Source organism: Dendropsophus ebraccatus, chromosome 2, assembly GCF_027789765.1.
Source record: "Dendropsophus ebraccatus isolate aDenEbr1 chromosome 2, aDenEbr1.pat, whole genome shotgun sequence".
NCBI classification, from domain to species: Eukaryota; Metazoa; Chordata; class Amphibia; order Anura; family Hylidae; genus Dendropsophus; species Dendropsophus ebraccatus.
Genome location: NC_091455.1, coordinates 62,535,349 through 62,553,724, shown reverse-complemented (window position 1 = coordinate 62,553,724; position 18,376 = coordinate 62,535,349). Strand labels below are relative to the sequence as shown.

Here is an 18,376-nt window from a genome sequence, read left to right as displayed (position 1 = left end):
ATCGTGGCGTTCCGGTCTCCGCTGCCCAGTTGCTTCCTGGTCTCTGACACAGGCTTCATCATTAAGAGACAGAATCTAAAAATTCCAGAAAATCACATTGTATGAGTTTTAAATATTAATTTGCATTTTATTGCATGAAATAATTTTTTTTTATCAACTTCCAACCAACAAGAATTCTCACAGACCTGTTAGTTTTTCTTCAAGAAGCTCCTCCTACTCTGCCTCTGTATTAATTACATCTGCTTGAACTTGTTACCTGTATAAAAAACAGCTCTCCATACATTCAATCAATTACACCCCTCGCCACCTCCTGGAAAAAAGGGGTTGTCCCTCTGGAGCTGGTGAGAGTTAAACTCAATTGGATCATGGCCAATGACCTGCTTCATGCCATCCTTCATGATAGAGAAGATAAATTTCAGACGGTTTGGCAGCCCTCAATCTCTTACTTATCCTCTTCTACTTAGGGTCGTTGGCTTTGGGTGCCCCTGTTGCTAAGTGGGCTCGGGAGGTGCGAGGGACTGATACTACCCCCCCTTCCTTCCTCCCCCCCCCCCCCCCCCCTCTTTTCTCTCTCTTTGTTTTTCTGTTTCTTCTCTTTCTCTCTCCTGTCTTCTTCCTATTTCTTCCTCTGCTTCGGTTCCACTATGTGCTGGAACCCGAGGCTTTAGATCAGTTGATCAGGGTGACGACGTTTTGGTCTGCCCTTTAATTTTGCCAGTGGACTATTGTCAGTTAATGGGTGATTTATGTTATGATGTTTGTTGAAATCACGACAGACAAAAATTAATGGTGTTTTATGTACTTTATTTGATATATGGGCTTACATTGCCGATTAAGGGCTAATTTTGTACATTTAGTGCTGTTTCTACATTTCTAATTGTTTGCGGAAGAAAAACGTAAAACCCAATAAAACTTTTTGGAAACCAATCACTCACACTCCAACCTTTCCACCATGGCCAAGACCAAAGAGCTGTCTAAGGACACCAGGGAGAAAACTGTAGACGTGCACTAGTAAAAACACAAAAAATTCAACAGACGTGGCAAGACGTGGCATGAAAATCACTAAAAGCAGCCTCTCCTAACCACTAAAGAAAATCTCCATAAAAATAACGTGGTTCTTGGCATACCATTTGCAAATAGTGTGTACCTCCAATATTGAGACCTGCACATGGCTGGGTAGGCAACAGGGCAATAGACAATCAGCTTACTGAGAAGGTAACAACTGTTGGTGCAATTATTAGAAAATGGAAGAAACACAAGATGATGGTCAATCTTCCTTGGTCTGAGACTCCGTGCAAGTTCTTGCCTCATGAGGTAAGGATGATTCTGAAAATGGTCAGGAATCAGCACAGAACTACACCGGAGTACCTAGTCATCGACCTGAAAAGAGCTGGGACCACAGTCTCAAAGAATACCGTTAGTAACACATTAAGCCCTCATGGATTAAAATCCTGCAGGTCACGCAAGGTCCCCCTGCTCAGGCCAGCACATGTCCAGGTCAGATGGAAGTTCACCAATGACCCTTCTAGATGGTCCAGAGGAGGCATGAGAGAAGGTCATGTGGTCGAATGAGACCAACATAGAACTTTTTGGTATCAGTTTCACTGCTTTAAGTAAGAAGAAAGATCAGTACAACTTCAAGAACACAGTCCCAACCAAGAAGCATGGGGGTGGAAACATCATACTTTGGGGGCGCTTTTCTGCAAAGAGGACAAAACGACTGCGCCATATTGAACAGAGGATGGATGGGGCCATATATTGTAAGATTTTGGCCACCAACCTGCTTCCCCCAGTAAGGACATTGGAAATAGGTTGTGCCTGGATCCTCCAGCATGACAATGACCTGAAAAACACAAGTTCCATAACCTCCGTAAGAAGTATTTCAAGATGCTGTAGTGTTCTAGCCAGTCTCCAGACCTGAACCCAATAGATCTTTGGAAGGAGCTGAAACTCAATGTTGCCCATCAACAGCCCTGAAACCTGAAAGATCTGGAAAAGATCTGTATGGAGGAATGACAAATTCCCAGCTACAGTGTGTGCAAACTTCAAAAACTAAAAGAAACATCTGACCCCTGCAGGGCCGTTTTAATACACTGGTGGGCCCAGTGCTCAGCCCTCAAGAGTTGCCCCCCCCCCCTCAAACGCCCCCCCCCCCCAACTCAGCGTTATCAGAATCGGAGCTCCACACACAGTATATTGCCCTGAAAATGCCCCCACACTGTACATACGGTAGTTACCTTAAAACCTTGTAAAGATATAACCAATGATACCATTACATAATACCGCCACACCATGACCACTATCACTACAAACCTATAACAGTTACATCCATTTATTCACAGGGGGCGTCTTCTCTGATCAGAGTCTTTCACCTTTTCTTTCACTACATCCAGCGTGGGCCACCTTTAAGTCTTCTCCTGGCTGTGAATGTTCTCTCCAGAAACTGCCAGAGAAACATTTTAGGCTCCAACATATACAGCAGTAAGGTCCCCTGTACCCCTATATAGTAGTCACACCCCTCTGTGCCCCTATTTAGTAGTTACACCCCTCTGTGCTCCCACTTAATAATTAGGTATGCTCTGTGCCCCAATATGGTAGTAAGGTCCCTATTTAATATAGGCACCTCTGTGCAGCCCCAATGTTAGTATAGACCCCCGTGTGCTGCCCCCAGTAGTATATAGGCCCCTGTGTGCTGCCCCCAGTAGTATATAGGCCCCTGCGTGCTGCCCCCAGTAGTATAGACAGATGTGCGCTGCCCCCAGTAGTATATAGACACCTGTGTGCTGCCCCCCAATACTATAGACCACTAGGTGCTGCCCCCAGTAGTATATAGACCCCCTGTGTTCTGCCCCAAGTAGTATATAGACCCCATTGTGCTGCCCCCAGTAGTATATAGACCCCCTGTGTGCTGCCCCCAGTAGTATATAGACCACTAGGTGCTGCCCCCAGTAGTATATAGACCCCTCTGTGCTCCCCCAGTTATATATACCCCCTGTGCACCCCCCAATGGTATATAGACCACTAGGTGTTGCCCCCAGTAGTATATAGCCCCCTCTGTGCTCTCCCAGTTATATATACCCCCCGTGCATCCCCCAGTAGTATATATACCCCCTGTGCACCCCCCAGTAGTATATATATCCCCTGTGCTCCCCCCAGTAGTATATAGTCCCCCTGTGCACCCCCCAGTAGTATATATATCCCCTGTGCACCCCAGTACGCTTTTCCAGTTATATATACCCCCTGTGCACCCCCCAGTTATATATATCCCCTGTGCAACCCCCCAGTTATATATATATCCCCTGTGCAACCCCCCAGTTATATATATATCCCCTGTGCGCCCCCAAGTAGTATATAGCCCCCATGTGTGCTCCCCGTTATATATGCCAGTTATATAGACCCCCCTGTGAGCCCCCAGTTATATACACCCCCCGTGCACCCCCAGTTGTATATATAACCCCTGTGCGCCCCTAGTAGAATATAGCCCCCTCTGCGCTCCCCCAGTTATATATACCCCCGTGAGCTCCCCCAGTTATATTTACCCCCTGTGCACCCCCCAGTAGTATATAGCCCCCTGTGCTCCCCGAGTTATATATACCCCCTGTGCATTCCCCTTTTATATAATCCCCCCTGTGCACTCCCCCAGTTATATATATACCCCCTGTGCACCCCCCAGTAGTATATAGCCCCCCTGTGTGCTCCCCGAGATATATATACCCCCCTGTGCATCCCCTCTTTTACCCATCCTGATGGCGCCCCCCTGGCAGGCTGGTGGCCGGAGCCCTGTGCGACCACACTGGTCGCAAAGAGCAAAGGCCGGCCCTGCTCAGGGTGGGCCCCTTTAACCAGTGGGCCCGGTGCACGCGGCCCTGGACCTCTGTAATTGCAAACAAAGGTTTCTGGATCAAATATTAAGTTCTGTTTTTCTATGGTATTATATACTTATTTCATGCAATAAAATGCTGAATAATTATTTATAATTCATACAATGCGATTTTCAGAATTTTTTAAAATAGATTTTGTCTCTCACAGGTGAAGTGTACCTACGATAAAAATGACAGACCTCTCCATTCTCTGTAGGTGGAAACCTGCAAAAATTGGCAGTGTATCAAATGTTAATATTCCCCACTGTATTTTTATTGGTGATAAAAGACTGGTGATAAAAGACTTGCGCTGGAGCACATATTGCCAGATTTTACTAACAAGGTTGAGGGGAATTTACTCAAGGATAGTGAAAATGAGATGGAGCATACATGGGGGAATATATCTAAAACACCACCTCCCCCCGTGTCACTGGATTTATTTATCCTCATGTGTCAGCCTTAGGTCAGAGCTGGCATAGATTTTAACTAATCCTGTGGATGGGGAAGCAAATCCTGCATTTCCACCAACTTGGCAAGAAACGGGCAGACCAGTAAAAAGTCACAAAAATGTGCTACTTTTTACTGGTCTATGCTCGATGCAGACCTGATAAATGTCTCCAATGTTTCCAAATCTAATTGGCCCAGGTGGGTAGGACTAAAGGTGCCTATGCACCTTCAACAACTGTCAACAGTCATATCTCCCATCCTCCACCTACATTCCATCATAGCTAACCGCTATCTCCACTGACATCATCTGTCTGTGTAAACACGGGAGGCCCCCATACACTTTATACAGTGGCGGGTTTAGCCGACATCAGTGCAAAGTGTAGTAGGCATTTATCATTTATAAGTAATAAAGGTGAAAGATCCCAGCATTCCGACATGCCATAAAACAATAAACTTTATGCCATTATTTATTCATACCGTTTTATGGCATCTTTTCACCTTTATTCCTACACTGTCTAGGACTTGGCCAGCGTGGCTCTGCTGCACCTGTAGCCATTGGGAGACGTGTACTTCCTGTGGTCATTTTTATCATCTTACGAACCAGGAATCTAGCAAGGCTGCACCCTGCCAGGTGTTAAACTGTAGCCGAACTCTACACCCGTATAGAGTGGGTGTAGATTTCAGGGAGGGTGCATAGGCAGCGCTTGGATTAATGTAGAGGCATGCTCCACTATAAATCCAGCATGCCCGTGCTCTGGGGGAGGATTATTTAAAATCAGCCAACTGATATGCCAGTCTCAATAACTTCTTGGGCCCCTTACCTTTTTGTATGCCCCTGTTGATGGCCACAGGATACATTATCAGTATTAGATCAGAGGAAATCCAGCTTCCAGCAATCTTGCCTATCAGCTATTTACAGATAAAAGAGTTATCCAGCCATCTATCAGCTTAAAGAGACTCTGTCAGCAGGCTTATGCTGTCCTATCTCAGGGTAGCATAAAATAGTGACAGAGAAGCTGAACAGAATGATGTATCACTTATATTGTTCTGTTCAGCCGATTCAGAGATCTCCTGTGGAATAACATGGACAATAAGTAGTCCTCTCCATTATGTGCATGAGCCCAGTAGTCCTGGATATTCATGAGAAGCAGAAAACTCCGCCCACCAGCTGTTATTGGCAGTTATCTATCCATACTGTGCATAGGCAGTCAATTGTAAAGCAGCAGCTGGAGGGCGGGGTAGGGGTGTGGCAAGAATCCTATTCTGCTGCATATTAGGAAAATGACTAAACAAAATGATGTAATAAAGTAATACACCAATCTGTTCCGCATTTCAGTCACTGCTGCCCACATTTAAGGCAGCATAATCCTAGTGACAGATTTGCTTTAAGATCAGCAGGGGCCAGACTCCTGGCACCCTGGATGATCAGCAGTTTGAAGAGTCTCTTCAAAGTTCCAGCACTTATTCCTGCATTGGTGCTAGTGACAATGGAGGGCACCATTGACATGAATAGGGCAATACTAAAGCCAGGTATCTATCTGCAGACAGCTGTTTCAGGGTGGAGCAGAATAGGGCAATGCTGCAGTACATTGAATTGTTGCATTTGGCCTGTTCAAACAGCTGAACAGTGGGGGCGCAGATCTAGTAATGATGAGCTATCCTGAAACAATTTGGCCAACAGTTATTGAGGATGTATAGGCACCTTTAAAGGGATTGCTGCTCCTAATGAATGGGGCTGAGCTGCAACATTAAAGCCCTTGGTCACAAGTTTTTTTTTAACACAATCACATTTTTGTGATCTTGTAGAATTGACGGCGGAGCAGATTCCTTTCCTCTTCACTGACGGATTTGGACAGTCACATTGAATCAGTTCAGCATTTTGCATTAAGCAGCGTCACTATGCGGGTGTGGTGACATAACTAGTCTCAGCATGTGAGCCCCACACACTCTCATTCTGTTTCGATTATACTCACAATACTTATACTTACAATTGCTATTCATAAGCACTGGACTGACACACATGAATGAAGCTGCTCATTTTTGGCCAGACCTTAGCTGGTCATACATCTTAGATAGCTGTCAGCTGAAGGCTCATTGGCTTTCACCTAGAACCCCTGATCCCCCCCCAATACACATATATGCTCCTTAGTCCACATGAGACATTGTTGGTTTTCAAGACCCTTTTAGTACAATCCCAATTATACTTTCATGGGTGGAGGTTTGTTTATAGCACAGCAGGCCTTTACACTTCAGCTTGATTCCCTGTCATCTACTATGCATGATGTATTCCAGTCGACACATGATACTTGCATGTCACATAACCCTTACATATCACATAACTTGTCATGGGATTAAATGTGCAGGAAAGACAGGAATGGCCACATTTCTAAGGGAGAAAAAAAGCACAAAAACAAAATACAAGATTAGGAGAAATTTCTATAAATAGCAGCCTGATAGTATAGAGAGTCAGTAGTATGCCACCTGCTGGTTGCTGCACAAAATACAACATGCATAGGCAGGTTACGAAGAGTCAGTGGACTGTAACCGACCTGGTGTAATTCTAAGGAGGAAGTGAAAAGAAAAAAGTCTTCTGATGTTCCTCCTGATTTGTGATTTGCAAAATTTTTAATTATTAATTTGTTTCATTGGTTTTATAGAATGATACTGCCTGTGGTGACTTAAAGGAGAAGTCCAGGCAAATCGGAGAGGCATTACGCAGCTACCAATGCTGGAGCGGGGGAAGTAAGAGTGCGTTATTTCTTTTATCCTCCTCCTTCACAGCACTTGTTAAAAACTCATTTTGCCTGGACTTCCCCTTTAAGTATTTAAATTAGAATAGAATGTCCCTGATTCTCTTCTTACTATATAGCAGTCCATGACTCATTTATAATTATCCTTAAAGGCATCTGTTTTCGCTTATCTTCTCCCCTATGCCACCAATGATAGTTCACGTGAATCAGGAATTCCAGGAAAAGTGTCAGAGGCTTGAGATACGTACATATCTGTTAAACTGCTCATTATTCCCTTAACATAGCAGGATCTTCACTTGGCGCCATGTGTTTTCCTATAGGCCTGCTTTGCAAATGTTTTTGCAAGCTTGTATAACTAAATGGAACAATTACTGCAGCAAACCATTAAAATGCAACAGCGGCAATCAAAGTGACATCCCCACTGACCTCAGTCATCGGCACAAGCTGTAGAGCACTGCAGTCACCTATTGTGAATGTCGTCTATACACCTTATCAGTAACCTGTTCTAAATGGCCTGATTCTATCTCATCTATACACCTTATCAGTCACCTGTTCTAAATGGCCTGATTCTATCTAATCTATACAGTGGTGTCACCTTTCACAGTATTTCTGTCTGTGATGATAGTCACTGAAAAGTCATCTCTACAAAACAGGAAATCTTAGCTTAATAATAGGCTTAGTGGCCAGAGGGTAAACCGTAAGATTTTAGGATTATATACACTCACCGGCCACTTTATTAGGTACACCTGTCCAACTGCACGTTACCACTTAATTTCTAATCAGCCAATCACATGGCGGCAACTCAGTGCATTTAGGCATGTAGACATGGTCAAGACAATCTCCTGCAGTTCAAACCGAGCATCAGTATGGGGAAGAAAGGTGATTTGAGTGCCTTTGAACGTGGCATGGTTGTTGGTGCCAGAAGGGCTGGTCTGAGTATTCCAGAAACTGCTGATCTACTGGGATTTTCACGCACAACCATCTCTAGGGTTTACAGAGAATGGTCTGAAAAAGAAAAAACATCCAGTGAGCGGCAGTTCTGTGGGCGGAAATGCCTTGTTGATGCCAGAGGTCAGAGGAGAATGGGCAGACTGGTTTGAGCTGATAGAAAGGCAACAGTGACTCAAATAGCCAACCGTTACAACCAAGGTAGGCAGAAGAGCATCTCTGAACGCACAGTACGTCCAACTTTGAGGGAGATGGGCTACAGCAGCAGAAGACCACCCGTTACTAGCATGGTGTACCTAATAAAGTGGCGGTGAGTGTAGAATATAGATAGTAAAATGTTTAATTAGGTAAAAAAAAATCACTAGAAATTCTTAATAAATATCTTTAGCTTAACTTAATTTAAACAGCGGGTCTTTTTCTGATGCCACATTCCCTTGAAGCATGAGACACGTCATTACGTTTTATAAATAAAATCGCTTTACTCGGTGTGCAGTGTTCTGTTGTCCTTAGTTATAACATCTGGTGCTCGATGAGCGCTCGCGTTATCTCCAATAGAATCAAGTTAAAGGACAAGTGCTATGAAAAACTTTTCCCCAGTAATTGAAGCACATTACAAAGTTATATAACTGTGTAATATACTTCAATCACCTATCTGTCTCCCTTCCCTGTCTTTTCCCCCCTCCACCCCCCACCAGGAAGTGTCCTAACTCACACAGACCTAATTACTGTCGTCACCGTCACCAAGCTCTTCTCTCAGCTCCTTCTCCTGTTACACTAGCCTCCCCCCTCCCCTGCCTTGTCAGGTGACTCAGCTTGCTTAGCTCCCATTGGTTAAACAACTGCAAGCCATCACTTGTCACATGTCATGCTTATCTTCCCTCCGACTGACAGATAGGCAGCCCCCCACCTCATACCCTCTCCTGCTGCCATGGACTGTGAGTAAATTAGTCATGTCACTAGAGAAGATAAGCTGAGCAAGCAGAGTCACCTGACAAGGAGGGGGGGGGGCTGGTGTAACAGGAGCTAGAGCAGCCCTCCTGCTGATGACTCATCCTCACAAGAAGGAGCTGCCTGGTGACGGTGACGACAGTAATCAGGTCTGTGTGAGTCAGGACACTTCCTGGTGGGGGGTGGAGGGGGGAAAAGACAGGGAAGGGAGGCAGATAGGTGATTGAAGCACATTACAGAGTTATATAACTTTGTAATGTGCTTCAATTACTGGGAAAAAGTTTTTCATGGCACTTGTCCTTTAAGGATGGGTTCAGTCTACTTAGGAAGGCTTCTTGGAAGAACAATGTATTGATGATGTTTCTTCATGTTTATTGCACTGACACGCCTTTTGTAATTTGCTCTTGCTGTATATTTTGTATTATATCAGGCAGCCGATCAGACGCCTCATGTGGGATGTTTGCTAACATAATGATATTTTGCTGTTTATCTAAGTATCCCTCTCGGCAGCAGTAGGAATTTATTAAAGTGGGCAAGGTTATCCATGTGACCCTACTAGCACTTAACATGTGAGAGTGCCTTTACACAGAGATTTATCTGACAGATTTTTGAAGCCAAAGCCAAAAATGGATTTGAAAAGAGGAGAAATCTCAGTCCTTACTTTATGACCTGTTCCCTGTTTATAGTCTGTCAGATAAATCTTTCTGTGTAAAGGCACCCTTAGCTGTCTATTTGTAGCAGTGTGAAGAATAAGACATGTGGATTATCATGATATTTCAAAAGATAGAAAAATAAATGAAAATAGAAAAGATAGAAAAAAAATTGATGAAACCTTTTTGTTTAAATGTTATAGCATTATAATGTGTATAAGATAATTATATATATATATATATATATATATATATATATATATATATATATATATATACACACACAATTTTATCAGTATTAATTTATTTTATGGGCTTTTTCTTCCTCTACAGATTTACTGCCCTTTTATGTAAATCATGTATGCTTTTCTGAGTCTAATAACATTGAACATTGTAAGATATGGCACATATGAGGTCCCACTGACACTATGCTGGTTTCACACATAGCAGTTTTTGTGCCAATGCCAGAAGTGGATTCAAATGGGATGGAAAATATAAAGGGAGGACCTGTACTTCTCTTTCCTGTTGGATCCACTTCTGGTTTCGCCACAAATACTGCAGTGTGTGAAAATAGCATTAGAAGCAAAACACAGGCATAATACTGATGTAAAATGCATGACAAGAGGCCTATATTGGAGACCTGCATACAGTACTTGTCATATAACCTTCTCTCCTGCGACTGTCATAAAGAATGTTGCTGTAAAGTTCATTGCATTCTTCTTTTATCCGACAATAAACTTAACTATTTTTCTAGTAAATTCTGTTCTGGTTGTGTCACATCTGTAAATGTACAATCACAGATTATTCCACAATGTTAAAAATATAATTTCCATACAGTTGTCCTAGAACAAAAGTTACCTTGTTAATAGTAGAGATGGGTGAATTAGAACGCTCTACATTTGATTACCAGTGGCTGAAGAAGTTGGATGCAGCCCTAAAGCTGCCTAGAAAACATGGATACAGTAACAGGTTATATCCATATTTTACAGGACTCTGCATCAAACTTTTTCAGCCACCGGTAATTAAATGTAGAGCATTCGGGTTCAGTTGCACCAGAGAGTGCTCAAGGTTCACTCATCTCTAGTCAATAGTGCATTTTTATGGTGCCCTCTCAATATTCTCAATAGTCACCAGCACTACATAGCCAAACTTATGTTTCCTTATTAAAGAGTTCAGGCTAGCCACATCCACTGCAAAAAGTGATTATAATCAAGCACATAGTCACAAAATCTCTATAGACAAACATTAATAGTAGTGTGGGTCTTAGGGCCCTATTACACCAACATATTATCTGACAGATTTCTTTGAGCCAAAGCCAGGAGTGGACTATAAACAGGAAACATGTAATAAAGGAAAGACTGAGATTTCTCCTCTTTTCAAATCCATTCCTGGCTTTGGCTTAAAAAAAATCTGTCTGATAATCTATTGGTGTAATAGGGCCCTTAGGGTAAATTCATATGGGCAAATAAGAAGATAAGAAAAACTTGTTTTCTATTAAAAGTACATTAAAAGTTATATAGATCTATCTATACAATGTATTACAGTATCTGTACGGTTCTGCCACACTGGTAGCTGATAGAAATCCAGGAAGTGAAGAAATATGGCCTCTGTGTGGATCCACATTGTCTCCTGTTCTTCTGCTCTCCCATCTTAGGAGACAAATATTCCACGCCTGTGTCTGACATTGTGTGTGTTTGCTGAGATCAGGCTGATGATGCATACAGGAAGCAGGGCGTGATTCACCATCTCTGACTGGCCAGAAGCAGGTGTTTCAGCTTCACTGATTGTGCAAAAGTCTACAGAGAAATTAGGGCTGTGTTCACACATGTTGGAGTGTCATTGCAGTACTGCAGCATCTGCACAAAAATGATGCAGTAACACAAACAGATAATGCTAAACAGCAGAGAGGATAAGAGCCAACACTGCCAATCCCACCTGCACAAAAAACAAGGCATAAACAGTATATCCCATGTAACATAATATCGGATAAAGTCCTTTTTGTGGGAATCACCTTCAAAGATAAAAGATGCCTGATCATAATATGTGCGTGGAGATGAAAAGAAAAAAAAAATGTCATTTAAAAAGTTCTTTGCTTTATTCCAATATCAGCATTACAGGTAGAGAATACAGCGTGCTGTGTTGTTGGGACCACAATGAAATAAAGTACTGCAAATAATTCAGTAACACAATGAAACTGCAATTTGTGAACACAGCCTAGATGTTCTGCAACAGCTTTGGGCGGGGAATAGGCAGGGTGGAGGACTGTGATGGAACAGCTGAGGGAAAGCATTGCATTCTGGAACCTGTAAAACTAAGTACATCTGCTCAACCAGGAAATACAGAAACACAAAACAGAACAAAACCCCCCCCCAAAAAATGGATTTTTGGTAGTTTCAAAACTGGGATAGATAGGTAAGTATTGTTATATGCTTCTGCAGAAGTTTCAATTTTTTTTTACCTTTACCCGGAGTTCCCCTTTAAGGCTACGTTCACACGTCGCAAAACTGGTGGAATTCCACAGCGGTGAATGCGCCAGCCTCCCTGTCATAATGACTCTATGGGAGGTTTGTGCGCCTCCTCTCTTCACGCTGAAGAATGAGCCGCGCAAGCCTCCCATAGACTGTCATTAGGACAGGGAGGTTAGCGGAATTCTGTCACTTTTGCTACGTGTGAACTTAGCCTAAGGGCTGTATTACACAGCCCGATGAGTAATGTAAATGAGTGCCAATCTGCTGGACCAGCACTCATTTACTGAGCGCATAACATGGCCCGACTGTCATGTAGCCCTTACTTTAAAAGTATAAAATAATAAAGTACATACATACCTGTCAACGCTCCCCACAGCGGCCACTGGCTGACTCTGAAGTTCCAGCAGCCTCTGCGGGGAGTGGACTAATGGCAAGAAGATACCGGGGAGTTGACTGAAGCGAGGAAGATACCGGAGAGCGGGCAGATGCATCGGGAAGCATGGAGATGTATGTATGTACTTTATTAATTTCTTTACACATTCATTAGCTGTCAGCCGTGCATCGTTATAACATGTAGCAATACGCACCCGGCGGCCAATGATTTTAGGTTAGGACCTAAAAACACGATCAGCCGATGTTCGTTGTCGTCAGCTGATCGCTATAATCTTCTCCCAGTTTCTCAGGACTGGATCCAGCTTTTCCCGGCACGGGGTTAAAAGGCAGCAGACTGTCAAGATAACAAGGCAATTCACTTCATTATTACTGCAAATTCGCTCATCTCTAGTGGCAGCTTTAAGGGAATTTGTCAGCCCTATTATCATGGTCAGAGCTGCTGGCATGGGCAGATGGTTATGGTTTGATTTATCTCCCTATAAATTGTCTCTTAGCTAAAAGCTGGTTTCAGAGTTATAAAATCATGTTGTGCTCTGCTCCAGCATGCAAGTTTCCTCCCTCCCCTGCAGGACTGTTGTACAAGGCCAAACCTTGTACATAAGTCATGCGATAAGTCATTGCCACCATAAATTGATCAATTTAAAAAATAAATAAAAGTACACATATTTGCTATCACCACATCTGTAACGACCCTGGCAATAAACTAATCAAATGATTTAAATTAAAAATGCTAAATCTGCCTTTTTTTTTTCATAAAATGTGGGCGATTTTTGAACTGCTCAAAGTGAGGCAGGTCAGATTTGAAAAATGGGAACTGGTCCTTAAAGGACAACTCCCACAAAAATTTTTTTTTGCTCATTTAACACACATTACAAAGTTATATAACTTTGTAATGTGGTTAAATACCTGGCCTGGCCCCCTTCCCCCACTTTCGGACCCCCGACCCCCCACCCCGGAAGTTAAGGAATGTATACATTACCTATTACGATCGTCACGGTCCTCTTCTCCGGGGCGGCATCTGGTGACGACGACGTCAGAGCCGAGGGGCGGTCCGGGTCTTCTTCCTCCTCGGCGTCTTCATGCAAAGTGAATGGGGATGAAAAGGCTGCTGGTGCACATGCGCACCAGCAGCCTTTTCATTGGCTGGAGCGCATCACATGGCTTCCAGCTTGCTCAGCCCTGATTGGCTGAGCTTGCTGGAAGCCATGTGATGCGCTCCAGCCAATGAAAAGGCTGCCGGTGCGCAAGCGCACTGGCAGCCTTTTCCATCCCCTGGACCCGGAAGTCGGAGACATCGCTGGATGGCGGACGGCGGCGACGGAGAGGCGGACGGCGGGCGAATCGAGTGGCGATCGTCACCGGAGAGATGGTGAGTATGGTGTCTGTGTGTGTCTGTGTTTTTTTTTTTTTTGGGGGTCCCGCGGGAGTTGTCCTTTAAGACCAAAATTTGCCTGGTCCTGAAAGAGTTAAGACAGTACCACCTTGAGCTAGTCTGTATTGCCCTGTTCACTGCTAATTTATAGAATGAAGACCATCCATCGTATTTATTTCATACACTTGTTATGGTATAAAGCAATCCATAGCCGTTGGTGACCGCTACTCGATTTACATAACTCAAGGAAATCACTGCTAAATGTAACAGGACATTTTCATTGCAGCGTACACATATCATAACTCACTTACATACAGTCAGGATAAAAGCTAGAACAGGTAGAGTAGTATTCACACTATGGTCATTTTAATAATTATTAGGGTGCAGTAATAAAAGACAGATAGTAAAAATATCCTCTACGAAAAAGCTGGACCATTTCTGCTCCATGTGGAAGAAACCTTAGGATACATTGTTAGCCCATGCCTGGAAATGTTCTGACCCCTATAACATTATCTTTATGTCTACAGAGGTGATGGCAATACATATACTGTATATTGCAGTAAATGGTAAAATCACTGCTCTTATTTTACAGCCTATAGCAGGGTAAAAAAGTAGTATATACACTTAAAAAGCAAATTTCCCTATTTCAATTCAGTGACCGCCATGATTGTGGAGACCAAAGTACTACAGCGGTCTATAGTGATATCACCAGGTATATGGAGTCACCTCAGCTATTCCACTACAGTATAAGAAGAGTGTGGGCAAAACTGTCAAACTAAAAAAAAACATGGCTGCTTCAACACAAGGTGTTGACAGGCAGTTTTGTTATTTTAATAATGACCTTAGAGGAATAATTCAAATATAGAAAAACACAGCTTTCTTCCAAAAACAGTGCAACCCTGCCTGCTGGTTTTGTGTTGTCTTGCAGATGAACTCCAATGGAAAGGAAGGGAAACTGAGCTGCAATCCCATACGCAGGAAAAAAAGGAACCTGGTTTTTCTTATCCTGGTAAATCTCTTTAAAAGGGCTGTATGCTTTTGGAAAATTTATATTTATTAGGGCTAATGCACACGTCCACAGAAACACGTCCATGCACAGATGGTGTCCTGCACAGTGGACCCTGGAGCTTTTAGCATCACGATTAGTTATGATGTTGGGAGCTCAGATACTGTTTAAAAATTTGGGCTACCTACATAGCCGCGCGGTTGTAGGGTTCAAAATTTTTTGCTAATTTATTCATTCAGAAAACTTGCCTCCTTCTCCTGATGTTCTGCTCTTTTTCTCCCCTGTTGACAGCTCGTTGTCTAGGTTACCGACCACCACTCTGCTCTAAAAGCAGTGAACAGGGGAACCTTGTGTATTAAGGAAAAAGGATTTCCCTTGCTGGGGATTTGCCTCCTATCTAGGGAAAATTATTTATTTAAACCTGATTTCTCAGCTCATTTGGCCAACAGCTACTGCTCCCTATCCCCTTAGCTGAACATTCATGTATTCTGTACGGAGAGAGGGGAAGTAAGACTCCTCTGGCAGCGACTTGTCTACCTGAAAACAAAAGGATCAGGTAGCTGGAAAAAAAAAAAGAATCAGCCCAAATTGTTAGGATTAGCATACATATGTCTCGTATGTACACGTGTATGGCCAACTTTTGACTAAATCACAGAAGAAGAAAAGCTGGCAAAGTCTGAGAAAATAAATAAAAATAATCAATTTGTTTAGTCACGTACTTGTTAAAACTTTTAATGTATTATGTACATTATTTTATACTGTTAACAATTAAGCAACAAGTAGTATATATTATGGCCCTTGGTACAGCCTATTATATGCAAGGAAAGTCTTTAAAACAGCAAATATGGCATATGTTTTATTCTATTTACAATACATTTGTTATAAATATAATACATCATCCTCTATTCAAAAGCATACTTCTTATCATACTGAGGCAAATTAACTGGTAGTTACACAATAAAGTGAATCGTATGACTTGAATGTTATGTTGGTGTAAAATAGTGCATTCTTTACTGAGATGAATCAAGTTGTTACAAATAGAAGCAAAATAGTCATTATCTTTTTGCTTTTCGTCTACACACGTGTGTTCAAAATTATAAAGCACCCCCAAAACATATCTAGCTACATCTGGGAAAAGAATAGCCATGAAGACCAAAAGTGCAAATGACACCAACACCTCACATGAATGGGCTTCTAGACAGCAGGGATTCTTCGGAAACACGTTTAACCCAAACTGGAACATTTTGATTGACTATGAGAAAATATTTTTTTTTTCTTGGTAAAATTAACTGAGTTTTATATACAGAGCAGGTAGGTGAATCCATCAAGTTCCGAATGTCTTGCATAAGGGAATAATAATAGTCACAAGTCTAAATGGTTCCTACTGGAATCTCTCAGAGCATCATATAAAGAGGAAGGTGCAACACTCCAGACATCCGTGGACGTGGGAGCCATTATTGTTAGCCAACCATTGAAACAGTCAGACGTTATTGATGACTATCAGTGCTGGCATGGCGCTCTGCTGACTGGTCTCGAACAGCGTGACTTGGTTGGCCAGCTTAGCAAACACTCTTGGAGTCCCAAGATTATAGATTCCGGTGTGGACAAAACAAGCGTTCAGTTTCAGGCTAAATACTTCGTGGCTTTTCAGCTGGAGTTTGTACTGAGTTTGCCCCAGCCAGGTAAAGGAGCCATGGATTTCTAAAGCTTCAGGGCTAAAAAGGTAAAGAAGAAAACAGAAAGTTATTATGTGACCTCCCAGAGACACTGATCTGTGGAACTGTAACCGAATTCTATTTAGTGATCATAAATCTAAGAAAACCAAGTCTAGAGGTTTTTTGTTATTTTATTAGGATACTATGAAGACGAAGGGTCAAAAGCGATTTTTAACGATAATCGCAAACGACATTGTTTACCGTTAACCTGTAATCGTTCATCACATTACACAGAATGATAGTCGTTAGTTATGATCGTTATTACAATCGTTTAGTCCATCTTATCTCGGCAAAAGGAGAAATGTTTTGGAATTACACTAAATGATTAGTGAACGAACGTGGAATTACAGCGAACGATTAATAATGATTTCAGGGTCAGATGTAAATGATTGATCAACGACACTCAAATAATTTTTAAATTCGAACGATATAATGATTTTCCGCATGATAATCGCACAATGGCTGTGTGTGGCAGCCTCTGCAGAGGGAGAAGTGTTTGGTATCACCGGTCACTGTAGTAGAAACAGTAGCAAAGAAAGCAATGATAGTAATCATCACTCACTATAGAGATGCTGCCAAACACAGTAATCATGTGACACAGCCTCCCCTCCAGGTACTGCATATAAGATTATATATGGGGGGACCCTGCTTTGCATATCGCTGTGCGGCAGCACTAGATGAAAACAGGGGGTCAGGAATAACAGAGCTTAGATAGCCCTGCAGTTCATGACACAAATGATGGTGACAGCAGAGAGGGCCATGTCAGAAGTGCACATGTAAATAAAAAAAACTACTACACATGTTTTGTAATATTACTTTATCAAAACGATGTATGGATGCGGTCATACATACAGGATCCGCAGCAGATTTGATGGCGCAGATTCAAAGCAAATCAAATCTGCTGCAGATCCTTACGTGTAAACACACCCTCAGGGTGCTGGGAGATCAGCTGATTTTTTTTTTGTTTTAGCTGCCTGCTTTTCTCTCAGTCTTACTGGAGTCTATTGAGTATGTCTCTTGAAACAAGACAGGGAGAGAAGCCCCAAGATGAGCACTTCTCCCAACATATTCTAGTGACATGAACACACAGACCCCGACAGATTAAAACTTTTGATGTGACAGAAGTGACAGACGGTTTTCCCATCTCAAAGGCATTATTGTAAGGATAGATTATCAATTTATAATCGGTATAATCAACATCTGGGACCCCCTCCAGTCATTAGAATAAAGGTGAAAAATCACTGGTGCAGCACTGGGCTCCATTTGAGTTTTCTTTCCTGCATGATGAGGCTCCTAAATGTGCAGGATAATACAGCCATCCCCACTTAAGTATATAGGGCCGCTTTGCTGTGCAGGAGAGACCAATAACGGATGCACCACCTCACCAGCATTGCATTCCTCTACATTCCCAGGATTGGTGGGGGTCCATGCAACATGCCATCACTTTATGAGACAGGAAAATCACTGAAAATCACAGTCCATGTGTATGAAGCTTCAAAACTGTTTTTTTTGTCAGTAGCAGGGCCTCATACATGTACTACAATGGCAAATCTGGGGTCTTCAACATGCCCCAAATACCACCCCAGGCCGAGTCATAGCAAAATACAGAGAGCCCCTGCACTAACTGCATAATTAAAGCCTCAGTCTCTATAAAGGTAAATGACTAGCAACTGAGTTATCTCTAGCTGTGGCCACTGCAGCAGCATGTCATCTGTAATATACAGCTGATTTCCACTCCATACACTTCCTGTTAATACATGGTAGATTATTCTAACACATACTATACTGATTGCACAATATACAGGTATTTCTATGCATA

At 42.5% G+C, this 18,376-nt stretch overlaps 1 protein-coding gene across 2 annotated transcripts in view; it reads right to left on the bottom strand.

Moving 5' to 3' along the window:
* Window positions 1-15,565: 15,565 nt before the first annotated feature.
* TRAPPC8 (trafficking protein particle complex subunit 8) overlaps window positions 15,566-18,376 on the bottom strand; it is a 55,415-nt gene continuing 52,604 nt past the window's right edge. For both annotated transcript variants that reach the window (XM_069957660.1, XM_069957662.1), the window contains one exon: window positions 15,566-16,557. In XM_069957660.1, coding sequence (XP_069813761.1) covers window positions 16,323-16,557 — 235 coding nt within the window. In that variant the 3' untranslated portion in view covers window positions 15,566-16,322. The remainder of the gene's footprint in view (window positions 16,558-18,376) is intronic.